Here is a 16,973-nt window from a genome sequence, read left to right on the forward strand (position 1 = left end):
CTGGACTCATGGCCCAGCTTCAGCCCATCTGGCCGTGTATACCCACAGAGAGCCCTTGGAAAGGGGTCTCTTTCTTGAAGTGTAATCCAGATATACTACCAATGTGGAAGGACACATTTCATTGCTTAGGCAAGGAGGACAAAGAGCAGTAGATTATCCTAAAGTAAATCCAGGACAAGCCCTTTGAGGTAGTTGGATTAATAAAAAGAACAGGGCGTAATTGGTCTGATAGTTTCTTAATGGGCTATGACCCAGCAGCACAGGCTATTGTATTAACAGTCCTGATGTTTCTGCAAGCAGTGCCCTTATTTAGGAAAAGTATGAAATACAATTTACATCTGCTGGATTCTTCTCACTTGTTCATTCCCATTTGGAACCCACGTCTATCTAAATTTCAGCACAGTGGAAGCTGAACAACAACCTCCATTATTATCTGAAAATAATGTAGTCTTTGTAAAATAAAGAACTTCACAGAACTGTAATCTACACACACACACACACACACACACACACACACACAATCACAGGAATCAGAAATAGACTTCTGGATTCTCTCAGTTAACTCTGAATCTAAGTGGGTTACTTGACTTCTCTGGATTTTAATGTCTTCATCTGTGTTGGAGAGGCAATTGACATTTTGGATGAGATTATTCTTAAATTGTATGGGACTGTCCGGCTCGTTGTAGGACTTTAATGGCCTGGCCTGCCCACTGAATGCCAGTGTGGTCTTCAGTCATGTAACAGTGCAAAAACACCCTCACACATTTCTGAATGTCCGTAAGGAGTTTGGGGGTGGTGGGAGACGGCAATGAGGAGACTAGCTGTGGTTGAAAATTACTAGGTTAGGAGGTCCCAAAAATTCAGTACTAAATTTCTGTGAATTTCATGCTTCATGTAGATAACCCTCTACTACTTAGCATCAGAAAACCTGACCCAGATAGTCCCCAGCTTCTGTCATCTTTACTCACAGATCGTTTTGTTTTTAAAAATAATGTTTGGGCATCACAAGTTTTCATTTATGATACAATGACATTTTTATAAATGGTGGGAGATTTCTACTTATTCATTTTTAGAAATAGTATTGAGTTGGGAGAAAATTTTGAAATTTTTGATTTCCCTCCCATTTCTTTTTCTCCAGTCACCTCTAGTTATATTTATAACATGCAGTTGTTCCTTTCACTTCCATCCACACTGTTGTTGCTGCTGAATGAGCCCCATCCACTCCACTGTAAAAGATTACCCAGATTCGAGTTTCTATTTTGCATGCCATTGAGTCATTTTAAGACTCCAGCTGAATGTAACAATTGTTTTCAGACTCCTGGGGAAACTTTTGCATATACCTTGCCTAGCGTCTGTTTCTGATTGAATGTTTTATGCTGCCAGTAGAAGAGAAAGCTGACAATACTCAAAAAACTAAATACAGTTTCGTCCTCTGAGACCTCGGACTATCTTTAAAGTATGTATTTACCTACATAGTTTTTGAGGGGAATGACATGCCTATCAATAATTTTTAGAAAACAGTTTATAGTTCTAACATGTGTTTTTAACTTTTAAAAGGCAAAAGTTAATTCTTTTAGCTTCGTTCCCTTTTTTATGTTGAAAGATTTGTGGTTCCAAGGTTACTTCCTTTCCTTGTGACCAAAATGCTCTTTGAAAATAGAAGGTTTTTAGTCTTAGCCTTCTTTACAAAATGTTTTAAAGTATAACAGCATTGAGAAATACAAATCAAAACCATAATGAGATACCACTTTGTATCTACTAGGATGGCTAAAATAAGAAAGACAGGCAATAACAAGTGTTGGCAAGGATGTGAAAAAATTGGGATCCTCAATTTTGATGAGGTTGAAACGGTGTGGCCACTTTGGAAAACAGGTCTGCAGTTCTTCAAAAAGTTAACGTAGTTACTGGATGATCCAGCAATTCCACTCCCAGAGAATTGAAAACACATGTCCACATCAAAACTTGTATACAGTGTTCATAGCAGCCAAAACCGTGGAAACAACCCAATATATAGCAACTGATGAAAGGATAAACAAAGTGTAGTATATTTGTACAATGGAATATTACTCGGCAATAAAAATACATACTTGCTACATGGTACAACATAGATGAACTTTGAAAACATTATCCTGGGAAAAAGAAACAGTCATAAAAGACCAGTATTGTAGGATTCCATTTATATGAAATATCCAGAATAAATGGGCAAATTCACAGAGACTGACAGTAGATTAGTGGTCGGAAGTGAGTGAAAAGGAAAGAGGGAGGAATTGAGGAGTGACTGCTAATGAGTATAGTTTCTTTTGGGGGAGATGAAAATGGTCTAAAGCTATATAGTGGTGATGGTTGCACAACTCTGTAACTGTACTAAACATCATTGCATTTTACATCAAAGGGTGAGTTTTATGTGAATTATATTTCATAAACAGGTTATTAAAATATCTATAATATCTATAATAAATTCAGTATATATGATATTCCAGCAACTTTTAAAATAAGAACATCACATTTTCAGTTAAATTAACATTAAATAAATAGAAAGTTAAGTCATAAGTAAAATAGACTTCAGTGTTCGGTCACTTAGCAAGTAAGGACTCAAATGCATTTTGTGATTGAATGAAAAAACTTTTGAATGTAGTGTAGTGTAATTAAGCCACCTCCAACCTCTGAATCTTTCGCCCATATCTTCCCCCACATGCTATGACTGGAAATCTTTTGAGTACAACTTGCATAAGAATAGGTAATAAGAATCATTCATTCATTCATTCATTCATTCATTCATTCACTTGCTTGCTTCTCCTATTTATTAATTAGCTTATTCTAGTCTGCAGGAGAGAGAACTGATTTATTAGCTTGTTCTAGTCAACTAGCAGAGGGAACGCTTAGTTGGAGCACTTAGTTTCTTATGGAAAAAGCCAACAGGTTACTTGGAATAGTTAATTGAATAGTTGTTTATTAAAGCTCAACCAAGTTTTGATCTCAGTTAATTAGAATATAAATGCTTTACAAAACCCCCACAACATCAGCTGAATATGCCATTCTCCTTAGTTATTCCTGAGAATTGAATTAATTCTTCCTTTCTCATAGATACTGTTTTATGCATCATTACTTATAGCAACCAGCAGTATTGGTTCAACATTTCTGCTTAATGGCTTGATAATTTTGATAATTTAGAAGAAAATCATTTTACCACCCCACCCCCAATTCTACTACACTATCTGATTTCTTCTGCCTTGTAGGATAATAAACACTACCTTCATAAAGAGAAATAAAAACATAAGTTCTAACTCAGGCTAGGTCAGTGATAAGAAAGGCCGGCTCTGGGTACCAGGCAGAGCAGCTACCATGTGGTGGAGCTCTGAGTATTGGAGGTTCTAACAGCAGCTTATGAAGCAGCCCTGGAGATTTATTGGGGTCTGTGCTTAGATAAGCCTTGAAGAGGCATGTCAGAACTCCTCTCCCCCCAGAGGATCTGGGGTTTAGTACCAAAAACCAAGATAAGGAGGATGGTGTGAAGTGGGAGAGAAGACAAGATCCAGGTACTGAGGTTAGATTACAAGGTCAGAGACAGGTCAGTATTAAATTTGACCTTGACTTGAGCTCCCTTCGTCAGGTTCCTATTATTTCCTGGACACAACATGGGGATTTCATTGACCTCATCTGTAAAGCTTAGGAGATTCTCAAGGTTAGGGAAGAACTAAGCAGATTATTACAAAAGAAAATGTATTTACATACACTGGGATTTTATTGTACTGTATATATAGTTTTGATAAGAAATTTTTCATTCTCATTCTGTATTAGAAAGAATGAATTAAATAACTATAACTTAAAGTGCAATTATTTCTCCCCTTCAGCGCAGACACCTGCTTAGGCAGGGTTTTCTGGGTGCCCCATATTCCTTAAAGTAGAAGTAGATTTTCATTTTGAGTTGGGCACAGAGAAAGGGGCGGTAAGAAGCTTTTAAGACTCAACCAGGAAACTCAGCATATTAAGTTGAATCTTATGAAACTGTTGCTGCTTTACTACCTTTATGCTACCTCCAACCTGCTGCCCCCGCACCCCCCCAAAAAAAGTAGTTCCATCTGGTTTGATAGGTATGCCTCAGACCCACTGGATTACTGTATCAGGATGGGGTATGTGTGAAATGCCAGGAGATTCTGATACTAGGAAACGCCCTTCACTCTAAAACAAGTGGGAGACCTGTGGCTGTCTCCCAGAGGATAGCAGAGGCCACTGACGGTGGAATGAGTGGTAGGTGCGGTCTGCTACTTTCCAGTAGAGTTTCATATAGTTCGTCTGAATGAAATAGTATCCTAAGCATTTGAATTTGCCCATATTATGACTTTGTAAAGGTTTTTGGTTCAGGACTCAGCCTTGAGAATGCTCCACTCCCCCACGTTTAGGCCACAAATTTAACTGCCCATTTATAGCGTGTTTATCAGAGCAATTTTAGCTCCAGTTATCTTTACCCCCAACTCCCACCCCGTTTTTTAAACATTTAAATATATTTCAATTAGCAATTGCAAATTAAACAAAAAATTAACTATAATAAGTGACATTTTCAAATCTTTGGTTATTTAGGATCTTATTTCAAAAGGTTCAGTCTCTCAGCAAGTGGTGAGTGCTGGTAAATTCTGGGTCCTCGGCTTTGTAGTCAACATACATAAAGTTATTCATAAATGGGTAAACAGAAAGATAAAATAGGTTGATGAGTTAACTTTGACTTTTTAAATGGTAAAATAATTTTACCTGCAATAAATACATAAATTCAGAGAAAATAAAGTGAAGAGAAGGATGAGGAAAACAGACCCAAATTACTCTTGAACACACACATTGGCTACATGCTTTCTTTCAGGCTGAAGACAAAAATCACTAAATAAATATTGAACTGCAGTTAATAAGATGGTTTTTTATGCTGCTATTGTTTAGCAATTATGAAACTACTTAGTATGAATTCCTGTATTGAGCAAATAAGTAAATGTATAATCAATAATGAGAGCTAAGATTCAGAGGAGTTAAAAATACAGAAAAGGAAGGCTAGAATTAATGCAATCATGTTGACCTGTAGTTGGAGCTATCAGTACAAGCATGTGTTTTTAACATATCTAAATAGATGTGACTGGGAAAGCATGTGTGTATACATGAGTGCACATACAAATTTGGAGAAATTTGAGCACCAAAAAATAAGTAATAAATTTTAAATCTTAGAATAATAAAATAAGCTATGAATCAGTACTGATGTGTGAGTGAATGAATGAACATATTAATAAATAAATAATAGCCAAAGCAGAACAATAAGCTTTTTCCTAGAGTAGAAAACTAATAAATACAGATGGGATGATGGGATTAGCAAATCATTTGGCAACCATAATCATCATGATTGTGTCAGGTAAGAATCATCAATGGATGTTAAAATTAGTTAGTGGGTAAAAGTTTAAAGAGAAACAAAATATTTATGTAGTCTCAAAGTATTTCCCAATGAGATATTTATTAATTAAAGAGAGAATAATATAGTAACCTTACCATGAGAAACTTGGCAAGTGATCAGTTATTATCACCAGTAATGGGACAAAAATGACATCATGTGCCTCCTGATATGCACTGAGAATGACATAAGTCTCTTCTGTGATATTCCTGCCAAAAATGCATAACCTGAATCTAATCAAGAAATAAATCAGATAAACCCAAATTGAGGGTCATTCTACAAAATAGCCTCTACTCTTCAAAAATGTCAAGGTCATAAAAGACAAAGACTGAGGGAAATATATCAGGATACTAAAGAAATGGCAGCTGAATGCTATATATGATTCTGGATCGCATCTTGGATCATGAAAACAAAGAGGTGTCCTTGTTTTTAGGAAATCAAACTGTAAAGTGTAAAGGGGCATCATACTTTCAACTTAAACTGTTCAAGGGGGAGAGGAATTTTGCATGGGAAACTGGTCAAAGAGTATACAGGAATTCTTTGTACTATGTCTCCAACTATTCTATAAGTCTGAAATTATTTGAAAATAAAATATTTTTTAAAACCTTAATAGAAAATACCAGCTTAGCTGTTTGAATACTCTGTGCCAGGAAGTCTACGTGTCTCCTGCTCTTGGTTCTGCTCTGACTCTGCTACCACTCCATAGGAAATCCCTTATTCCAGCTCTTTCCCTCTTTTTTTTAAATCTCTATTGGATTTTATAAATTATAACTTTATCAAATATACATATCTGTAGTAAGTTCAAACCATACAAAATTGTACAGAACAGACGTCGTTGTCCTGTCGACCTCTCCGCCAGCCCCATCACCATCACTACCAAAGTTTCCTCTATTAGCTGGTTGGTTGTTACATTATAAATATTCCTAAACTTACACAGATAGACGAATGTGTTCACACTCATGCACATGTACAGAATTCCTCCTCCTCCCCTGCTCCCCGCAAGACTATTAAACATTGATTATCTTTTTTTCCCTAACATACTGCCATGGGCATCAGTTTCAGTACATACATACAGCTTTCCTTCATTCTTTACCTTTTTTTCTCTAATGAATGCTTCCGTTGTCCCTAAAAGTAGTAATCAAGGACTGATAAGCTGACTTACTTTAATGATAGAACCATTCATAAGGACACTGGAATACCCAGTAGTTGACAGAATTGAAGGAGGGACCAAATAAACAAGACTCTAGGTATCAGGGCAGCTCTGAAGGACCTCAGTGACAGGAGTTCGGAGATATTTTTTCTAGCGGGAGACTATTAAGGTGACTCAACTCCAACAGCCTCCATGTTCTTGATCTATACTCAAGGTTGAAAGCTCCAGAAGAACCATATTTGGTCACTTTGGGCAGCATCTGTCCCTTAAATAGTCAGCTGTTGTCAAGGGAATAAGGCACAGAACCCAGACATTGGCCTCTGGGTGCCCTTCTCAGAGAAGAAGGACCAGCAGAGCAGCCATCCCAACCAACTTCTTGTTCCAGGGAGGCTCAAATTGCTTCAGGTCTGGTCAGTTCCAGTCTCTCCATAAGTCCAGAAAATTCTCTCTTTAATCTTTCTACTTACAAATAATTCTGAAGCTTTATTTACACGTAAGAGAAACAAAAATAAAAAGAGGATTTTTTAAAATTCCCTCAACAGAGTTCTGAATGCAATAACTGACTTTCTTTGAGTTTAGAGCATTGTAGTACCGTGTTTTCCCCAAAATAAGACCTAGCCAGACGATCAGCTCTAATGCGTCTTTTGGAGCAAAAATTAATATAAGACCCGGTCTCATATCATATCATATCATATCATATCATATCATATCATATCATATTATATTATGTTATATTATATGGACCCAGTCTTTTATTATAGTAAAATAAGACCAGGTCTTATATTAATTTTTGCTCCAAAAGATGCATTAGAGCTGATGGTCCGGCTAGGTCTTATTTTCGGGGAAACACTGTATATAAATGCAGAGTTTGAGTTTTCCTTTGGAGTCTCTAATTGTTCTCTGTAGCTTTTGAGATTGAATTATTAGTCCTTCTGGTGATCACATACGCGTTTATGAGACATTGCAAAGGTTGTTGAATAAAATTGTTCTTGTGGGTGAATCACCTGCAGTGAGTAGAAAGGGGCTGGGGATGGGATTGGTGGAGAAAGGGAGATTTACCTCTGTGAGAACACAGAAGGTTCAGAAAGAGTATTATGAGGTATTTTAGGAACTATGGCCCAAGAAAGAAAACTGTGTTAGCATGGTATCTTAGTCAGCTCAGAGTGCAGTAACAAAATACCATACATAGACTGTGTGGCTTAAACAACAGACATTAATTCTCTCATTTCTGGAGCCTAGAAACTCTAAGAGCGAGTTACCAACAGAAGCAGTATCTGGAGAGGGCCCTCTTCCTGGCTTACAGCCAGCCACCTTCTCTCTGTGTGCTCACATGGCCTTTCCTTGGTGTCTGCTCTTGGCAAGAGAGATCTCTGGTGTCTTTTTCCAAGGGCACTAATTCCGTCATAGGGGCCCCACCCTCATGACCGCATTTAAACCTAATTACTCCCAAAGGCCCCACCTCCAAATACCATCACATTGGGGTTCAACATAGGAATTTTAGGAGGGCACAACATTCTGTCTATAATAGATAGCATATGGATTTGAAACTGCCCTGGTATATTCTTAAGTATATTAGACCACTTAGTATACATTATTTACCAACAGTGTCTTTATACCTCCCAGAGTTGGCCCTGCGTGGAGAGTTCAGCCTTTGTAGATCATAGTGAACCTGTGTTGCTTTGGTCACAATGTTTCAGAGCATCTTGAAGAGACTGTTGACTGTCCCTCTAGGCAGTCAGATTTGGTTGTTTCTAAGTAACTGTTTATTCTCAAATTGATATCATACTGATATCCAGAAACTGTGCTTTCTGGTCACCATGTAAATAAGACAACATTTACAACAGGAAGCGTTTCTGTTCATTATAAGAAGGGTTTTGGTGAATTATAGGCAAGAGAGGAAAAAGTTGATTTTGAACGGCACAGATTTCCCCTTTGACTTGGCAGTAATTTTATCCTGACAGCATTTAATGTGAAGTCACTGTGGCCAGAGAATAATCTTTTTAGGCTTTAATTAAAAGCACAAGGTTTTTTGTTTGTTTGTTTTTTCACGTCTCCTCCTTATCTGTATCTTTTTCATCCTTCCTCTTTTTCTTTTCTTCCTCTTCACTTCCATGTTCCCCTACTCCACCCCCTCTGCCTCCTCTTCATCATCCTTGAGCATTTAAAATGTTTTGGGCTTGGCTAATCCCTGTGGATAGAAACTGAGCTGAGCAGGATATTGATTACCAAATATGGTATTGCTGCTAAAGATGTTAGAGGAATGTGACTTGTATTCTAAGCCTCCAGTCTCTGAATATGCTGCCAAACAAATTAGGTCATTTTAACTTCTGAGATTTTTTTTTTTTTTAATAAGGAGCTGGAACTTTGATTTGGAACATGATGGTGGTGTTATTTTAGCTCAAATGGGGAGAAAGGGTATGAAGAGGGGGGTGGAAAGTGGCAGAGACTCCGTTCAAGCATGTTTTAGGACCCGAGCCACCAGCCCAGGTTGTGTAAGAGGCAAGCGCGCTGTGGGGCCTCAGCTGGCTCTGGAGCAGCAGTGACAAAGCTGAGGCCTAGAATTCAGAGGTGCAGCCGTACCACCTGAGGCTAGGAGCTCCAGAGGACCCCCGATAGGTCCCAGCATGGGCTCGCGTTACCACGGCCATGGCCACGGTGCTCAGGTAGATGTGGGCTCAGGTTTAGGAACGCTGGTGGAGTTTAGTGCCAGCGAGGACGCCCTGAAATTGATGGCAGGCTGTTACTCTGTGTGGCTGAAGGTGTGTGATGTGAATACGCGAGTGCTACCATCTAGCACAGCTACCTTTCCGTGACAGCCAGGGTCTGCGCCTGCGTCCCAGCAAAGACCATAGCTCTTCAGGGCCATATTTGGGAATAATTTGTTCTGTTATGATACTAGCATTGATAGAGTAAAATGCTGTTAAATGGAAGCGGATGGAGGGCAAATCCTTCAGAATGCTACTTTATTCTTTTTCTTTAGGTATGTTTTTGGCAAGATAATACTAAGGTTTTCCAAATTAAAACAAAACTAAAACTGAGACCAGTTAAATAATTTATTTTTACATTTCATGTAACTGGCACCCCCTTTTTCCTTTATGTTGTTGGTTATGGCTGCACAAGTAGATTTCTTTTCTTCCTGCCCACCCCTACCCCTACCTGTTTGCCACCTTCAATTGGTTTCTTCTCAGAGAATGAGTAAATCAGGCTCAGATAGAAATTCCACCCACTCCAGGACGTCTGAGGGTCAGGGATGTGCAGCTTTTTTGTGGTATTTCTCTGAGAGCCTCTCTTTCCGACCGCTTCCCCCACCTCATTTCGCTTATTGTTACCATCCAGTCAGAGGCTCTTCCTCCCATCTTTGGAGCTCAGCCTGTGAAGTTCACAGTTGTTCATCCTGGTCTGCAGAGTCAGAGATTCTTGCTAATTTCTTGTGGAAATTGCTCTTTCTTTCCTTCAAGCTAATCAAGGAGAAGAAGGGGGGTTTTGGGGCCCACAGGCCCACCTGTATTTCTAGCATACTCATTTTCAGGACTCCACTCCTTTTCCAGAACATATACAGACAAACATGTGACCTAATCTGATTTGGATGCACATTTATGCACTACACTGGGATGTCTTTTTGATACTATTGTTTGGGTTCAGAATCCATGTTATTGGTCATAGATATCATGAGATGATTTGTCATGCTTAGCAATGGAGGCATTCTTGAATAGTGTGAGGGTTTCAAAATAGACTTTTCTTGCCCTAAATCTTGTATTTTATAGTGTTTGTGATTTATTTTATTGAATATGTTTTATTTTAGATAAAGTGTTCTACTAGGGTCAAGGGTAATTGAAATTACTATCCCCTCTTTGGCTCATATGACCTGTTTCTCTATCCATGTAGCTAATAAGCCAGCTATAATCAAAATCAGGACTTAACCACATCAAGACATTCAGATTTTATATAAATTTATAAGCTAACTAGAAATAAATTGTACTAGTTATATTGACATCTTTTAACTGTTTAGTTTCTGTCTTCTTAATAACTCAGAGTACATGTATCACTGTTATGAAAGCTCTCCTTAGAAAGGGATGGAATGTTTTCCTCTCATAGGTGATAAAGCTAAGGTATTGAGGAATTACATTATTTTAAGTCAGTGTCAAGCCTAGGCCTTTTGGGATTTCAGGTATTAGACTTTCTAGTATTGTATATGGCTTTGCAATAATTCTTTTATTCTTATTGATAGCCATTAACTGAGGTTTTTAACTGTGCAAGGAATTTGCTGGTACAGATTTAAAATTTGAACTTGAATGTTTTTGTCCAAGAAGAAAAACCATGAAGAAAACTTAAAAACCCATGTAACTGAAAATTAAGTAAACTAAATCTCCCTGACTTTCTGGACATGTTGTGTTATGGTGTTCGTGTATTCTGTGTAAACAGTGAGAATGAGAGCTCTTGCTGAACCCCCCTCCCTTTTTTTTTGATAGGCCAGGGTTTACTGGTGTGTTTATTTTGTCACCATTCCGGTTTGACTCTAAGGAAATGAAAACATCTTCCATTTGTTCTCTATTTCCAAAGGGCATCCGCTTTGATCCTGAAATTCCGCAAACACTACGACTAGAGTTTGCAAAGGCAAACACGAAGATGGCCAAGAACAAACTAGTAGGGACTCCAAACCCCAGTACTCCTCTGCCCAACACTGTACCTCAGTTCATTGCCAGAGAGCCATGTAAGTTGATCTACTTTTCATTTGTAAGAAGAAAAATGAATAACTAAGAATTGTTCGTGCGCTGCCTGTGAGATTATACCATGGGACATAGAGCTGGCCGAGTGTCATTTTCTGTTTCTATGAAGAAGCTGCCCATTCTTGCTGTCTGAATTCCAAATACAGCAATCTTGTTTGGGATTGGCGGTCCTGAAAGATGGTTCGGCTTGATCAGAACTATAAGCACAAAATTTTGTTTGATGTGCTGTAGATTCTTTTAATGTGATCTTGACCTTATCGTGAGTATGCTCTATTTGCTTTGGAGCATAAACTCTTTTTATTTCCTCATCCTTGGACACGAGAGCTGGTTCTCAGTATTCCCTTTATTTTATTTGTTGAAGAACATCAGTTCTGTGGCTTTGGGAAAATAGGCTATTAAAAGTAGAAGAAGCAGATATTAAGAAGTTCTATTTTTGAGAACAGTTTAGCCATAAATATAGGGGCAGGAAAAGTAAACACACACACACGAAATGTATATATTGGAACAATCAATTCCAGCAAACTAATACCAGTAAAGCTTTAAGGAAATGTGGGACTTTGTTTTAAATTAATTGGGTAAGGACTAACTAATTGCTAAACAAGTCTTTTACCCCACCTCATGAGTTTATTCTTTTAAATGTCTAGGCTACAATTTCTGCCTTTGATTGAATAACTTAAAAGGTTGTCTTGATTTTTTTTCTCAAGCTCACTCAGTAGCAGAAGGGAGGCGTAAGATAGGCCTTAACTGCTCCTTTCGTTGCGTAGCCTTATGTGATTTAATATGGCAGGGCATTCCGAGAATCCCAAGTGACTTGCTGTTATTTGGAATATTTCTGTCCTATCATTTTTTGATCTTCTTTCCAGACCACATGATCTGCATCTTCCTGCTTTCTCTGACAATACGTTTCAACTTTTCGTATTGAAATTGAAGGTCACATGGGTTCCTTTCTCCCCCCGTCATGTGCCTGTCAGATTTAATCAGGTTATTGTGGAATTTATAGTCGTTCTGTAGCTCAGTCACTCTTGAGAAAGCTGCTGCTTGTTGATGGAAACTAATAGATAAAAGAGTTTCTCCCCCAGTGTGTTCGAAAAATTTTCTATGAAGCCACAGAGTCATAATAGAGAAAAGGTTTTGTTCTTCCATGTTCTAGGGAAACTTCAAACCTTTGTTTATTTGGGAAGGAAAGCTAAATTAAAGTTTCATCTTCTGGTGCAGTAGCACTCTAGGAGGACATATGGACATTTATATGATTCTGTGTCCTTACAGCATCTAGCTCAGTGCCTTATATATTGCATATATTTAATAAATAATATTTATTACAGTCATGAGTAGATAAATTAATATTTTAATTTAGCTGTTTTCAGAATTATTCCATTTGTATGCCTCTTCACTTTTTTCTGAAATTTCTCTCTTGATTAAGGCATCCGAAAAGAGTATTTGTAGGATACCTTGATTTAGAAAAGATAATTCTTTTCTAGAGAGTTACTAGTAACTCTTTTCTAGTGATTTTACTTGCCTGCCTCAGATCTCAGAGTACATTGAAAAGAGTAATTCAGACAGGAATTGTAATGCTTGCAATACTTTATCCCTTCAGTTCTTTATTGACTGCTATTTCTGGGAGCTCAAATATTTATTTTAAATCTGCTATAACAGCTCTGTGAAATAGGTAGCCAGGAGGTAATGGCCAGTTCACAACAGGGTACACAAAAGCAATAGAAATGAACAAACTGGACATCACAAGTTCCTGAAGTTACGTTAGAGCTTAAAACAGTTTAGGACGCTGCTCTGGCCGGCTCTGCTCTGGCCGGCTCTGCCTACGTCCCTTCCATGTGTACAGAATAGCTCAGAAGTGGTCGGATAGTTTCCATGGTGGGGTCAGAACATGCCTGGCTGCTCGTGGCAAAACAAACTTGAAGTTAAAAAAAAAAAAAAAAATCCAAACAGCAATATATTCTTGAGAAAATAAAAGTTAGCACGATTTGACTTAATATAGCTTATTTTTATGACATAGGGGCCTTGACAAACAGCAGTTCCTCTGTGACTCAGATCGGCCTTATCACCCATTACAGTTCCCACTGGGAATTGTGGACTTCCCTGTCACATACACGGAATTGTTGCTTTCCCGGAAGCATACCCCAGCCTAAGAACACTGTGCTGGTTCTGAACTGGGCAATACTATTGCATTGTGCCCATAATTGGTGCTCAAGGTGGTTGGTTTAATCACCTGTCAGGAATGGGCTGCCATGGAATCAATAGAATTTGGGGTTGGAAAAGCCCTGTAGGCGTCTCTGTCGTAGTCCATGATAGAGAGGGTTTTGTTTGTGTGTGGTTTTTTTAATAAATGCTTTTTGTTGATGTTTTTTATATGCTGGTGGCTGAAAAGCACCCATTGCCACCACTAAAGGAAGAATTTGTTATGATTCGATTATACAAGTATTTACTTGCACTCTCATTTCTCAAGTATCTGTTGAATTTAAATGAGCAGCCAGCATGCTAGCACTAGGGTAGAAGGGGACTCTGGTTGCTGCCTTAGAAGAGCTGTCGTCCAAGGGGTTGGTGGAGGTCAGCATTGTCAGGAAACTTGGCTTATACAAAGGGTGTGGAAGATTCCTTGCAGCCTAGTCTGGGTTGCCTCAAATTAGACTGCCTTGTTTGCTGAGCACCTGCTCTGTTTGTGCTAAGCATGAAGATCGAGAAAACCAGATATTGCAACTTGCCAAGGTAGAGGGTGGCCTCAGTGGAGAACCTTGGCCTTAGACTTGAAGATGTGAGTGAGAATTCTGGCTCTGCCAGTTACCGTGCTTCCTCGAAAACAAGACCTAGCCAGACCATCAGCTCTAATGCGTCTTTTGGAGCAAAAATTAATGTAAGACCTGGTGATTATATTTATATTATATTATATTATATTATATTATATTATATTATAGCCCAGTCTTAATATATTATATTATATTATATTATATTATATTATATTATATCATATCATATCATATTATAATATTATATAAGACTGGGTCTTAATATTAATTTTTGCTCCAAAAGATGCATTAGAGCTGATGGTCCAGTTAGGTCTTATTTTCGGGGAAACATGGTATTGTCAAGCTTTGTGACATTAAAGAAAACCATTTAACCTTGCTGTGCTCCTGTTCCCTCGGCTATAAAATGGGAAGAATTCCTTCTTCACGTGATTGTTTTAGTGCTAAATAAAACGATATCATAAAACTGTTTTGAGGATTAAATGGGTGTAATATGTGTCGAGTACTAGGCAAATGTAAAATACAATCTTAATTTTTTAAAAAAGCATTGAGTTGCTTTTCTTTCCTAATACTTAAAAAATAGGTATTGATCTTATAAGGTATTGTCACTGTGTGACTATAGCCAATTGTCTTTGCAAATTAGGAGAAAGGATGAATGAAATTTGCATAAACTCCAGGAAAGTAGTAGACGTCCCTAACTAAATTTTTATTAATTTGAGCTTCCTCTTCTCTTACTCCCTTGTATGTAATAAAGTAAGAAAAATGCTGTGAGAAAGCAGGAAGTTAGAGATGCAGAAAATCTACAAAGTATATAAAATTCTCCTAGATTATGCATTTGGTTGTACAGAAAGGTGGTGTTCTGTAGTGTGAGAACTCCACTTACACTATCTGTAAACAGGGCGAGCCACCATCTGTCTCAGTTGTTTTCCTCATCTATACGATGATGATCCTGTGCCAGACACTTTGCTAACCATTTGATGTGAATGATCTCATTTGATTCTCTGTAGCACTATGTTAGTTGATGAGACTGAGGCGTAGGAAGGTTTAGTAACTTTCTTGAGGTTACGCAGTCATGAGGTGTTATGGATTGAATTGTGTTCCCACCAAATTCATACGTTGAAGTCCCAACCCCCAGTAACCATATCAAGGGGTGCTTAAATGTAAATGAGGCCCGTAGGGTGGCCCTATTCCAATATGGTAGTGTCCTTATACGAAGAAAAAGAGACCAGGGGTGCGCTCCCACAGAGGAAAGGCCATGTGAGGACACAGTGAGCAGGCTCTGCATGCCAAGAGCAGAAGCCTCAGGAGAAGCTACACCTGCCCACAACTTGATCTTGGACTTCCAGCCTCTACAGCTGTGAGAAATTTCTAGTGGTTAAGCCACCCAGTCTGTGGTATTTTGTGATGGCAGCCTGAGCACACGAATAACATCAAGTGATAGCGCCTGGATTTAAATTCTGGCCTGTCGCTTTATTAATTTTGTTAACTTTGGTCTAGTTACTTAACCTCTCTGTCTTATCTATATAATGCAATAATAATTGTACCCACCCATAGGGTTGTGACGATTGAATGAATTGACATATGTAAAAGTTAGAAGAGGGGCCACATAGTGAGTACTCAGTGACTGATAACATGTGTGTATAAGAATGTATATGTTTATGTGCTTTTTGAATCTCATAGTTGTGAGATCTTACAGTTTTTCTGTCTTTGTATGCTCAGCATCTAGAAATACATGTGAAAATTTTTAAAAGATGCCACAGATTTTATTTTATGCTTTTTCATTTGGAACTTTAAAAATTTACAGTGTTATTGAGTATGATTGGGATACAATAAAATGCACATATTTAATGTGCTAAATTTGGTAGGTTTTTGTCCTAATACATATAGAATTTAATAGATTACGTGCTCTTGATCTGTTTATACTGTTTGTAGCATACCATATTATAATAGTTTTTAAGGGTGGAGGCAGCCAATACTTATAGAGCCTTTACTCAGATTAGACAGATCCTCTCCTTTAAGTTCAAGTTTTATGGTACAAAAATTAGAAGGCTCTAGAACTTTGCAGTAATTCAGATTCCTATAGTCCAACCCCAGGGATTCTGATTCTACAGGTCTGGTCTGGGACTTAAGCTTTGCATTTTTAAAAGCTCTTTGGATGATTCTGATGCGTATCCAAGTTTGCGAATCATCGGCAAAGCAAGGAGTTTTAAAATTAAGTTGTCCTTCCTACGCATACTCTTCTCCCCCTCCCTTGTACCACTCTCAGCCCCTCTAAAACCAAAAGGATGCTCTATTCAATGGATACTCTTAAATACCTTGAAAGCACATAACCCTTTGGTGAACAATCAGACCACTTCCTAGTTTTCCTGCCGCACCACTGGAATTTCCCTTTTATCCAGTACTGACCCCAGCTAGGAGGGGAGCCCAAGTATGGAAAGGAAGTTCTGGAGAAAGACTGTAATGAGGGCTCGGGGCAGTCAGAGGCATTGGGAAGAAGTAAAGGAACGAGGCCAGGAGATGGACACAGGGAGGACACAGGAGGAAGCTGGCGGCTAAGCGCAAAGGAGATGAGGACATCAAAGTGTGGAAGCTGAACTTGCAGGATTGTACTTATTTAACTCATGGGCCCGTTCCCTCTGAGGCGTGGATTCCCTCTGAGGCATGGATTCCCTCTGAGGCGTGGATTCCCTCTGAGGCTAGGGATTCCCTCTGCGGCGTGGATTCCCTCTGAGGTGTGGATTCCCTCTGAGGCTAGGGATTCCCTCTGAGGCATGGATTCCCTCTGAGGCTAGGGATTCCCTATGCGGCATGGATTCCCTCTGAGGCATGGATTCCCTCTGAGGCTAGGGATTCCCTCTGAGGCATGGATTCCCTCAGAGGCATGGATTCCCTCTGAGGCATGGATTCCCTCTGAGGCA

The 16,973-nt window shown here is 38.7% G+C and overlaps 1 protein-coding gene across 12 annotated transcripts in view; it reads left to right on the forward strand.

Moving 5' to 3' along the window:
* The window catches only part of RBPMS (RNA binding protein, mRNA processing factor), a 157,863-nt gene that overhangs the window by 85,894 nt on the left and 54,996 nt on the right, over positions 1-16,973 (forward strand). For all 12 annotated transcript variants that reach the window (XR_016019455.1, XR_016019454.1, XR_016019452.1 and 9 more), the window contains exon 5: positions 11,133-11,283. Coding sequence is in view for 6 of the 12 variants with exons in the window: in XM_019750510.3 (XP_019606069.1) it covers positions 11,133-11,283 (151 nt within the window). In the remaining 6 variants the exon portion in view is untranslated. The remainder of the gene's footprint in view (positions 1-11,132; positions 11,284-16,973) is intronic.

The sequence above is a fragment of the Rhinolophus sinicus genome, chromosome 16 (genome assembly GCF_057876585.1).
Source record: "Rhinolophus sinicus isolate RSI-liver-muscle chromosome 16, RSI-T2T, whole genome shotgun sequence".
Taxonomy (NCBI): Eukaryota; Metazoa; Chordata; class Mammalia; order Chiroptera; family Rhinolophidae; genus Rhinolophus; species Rhinolophus sinicus.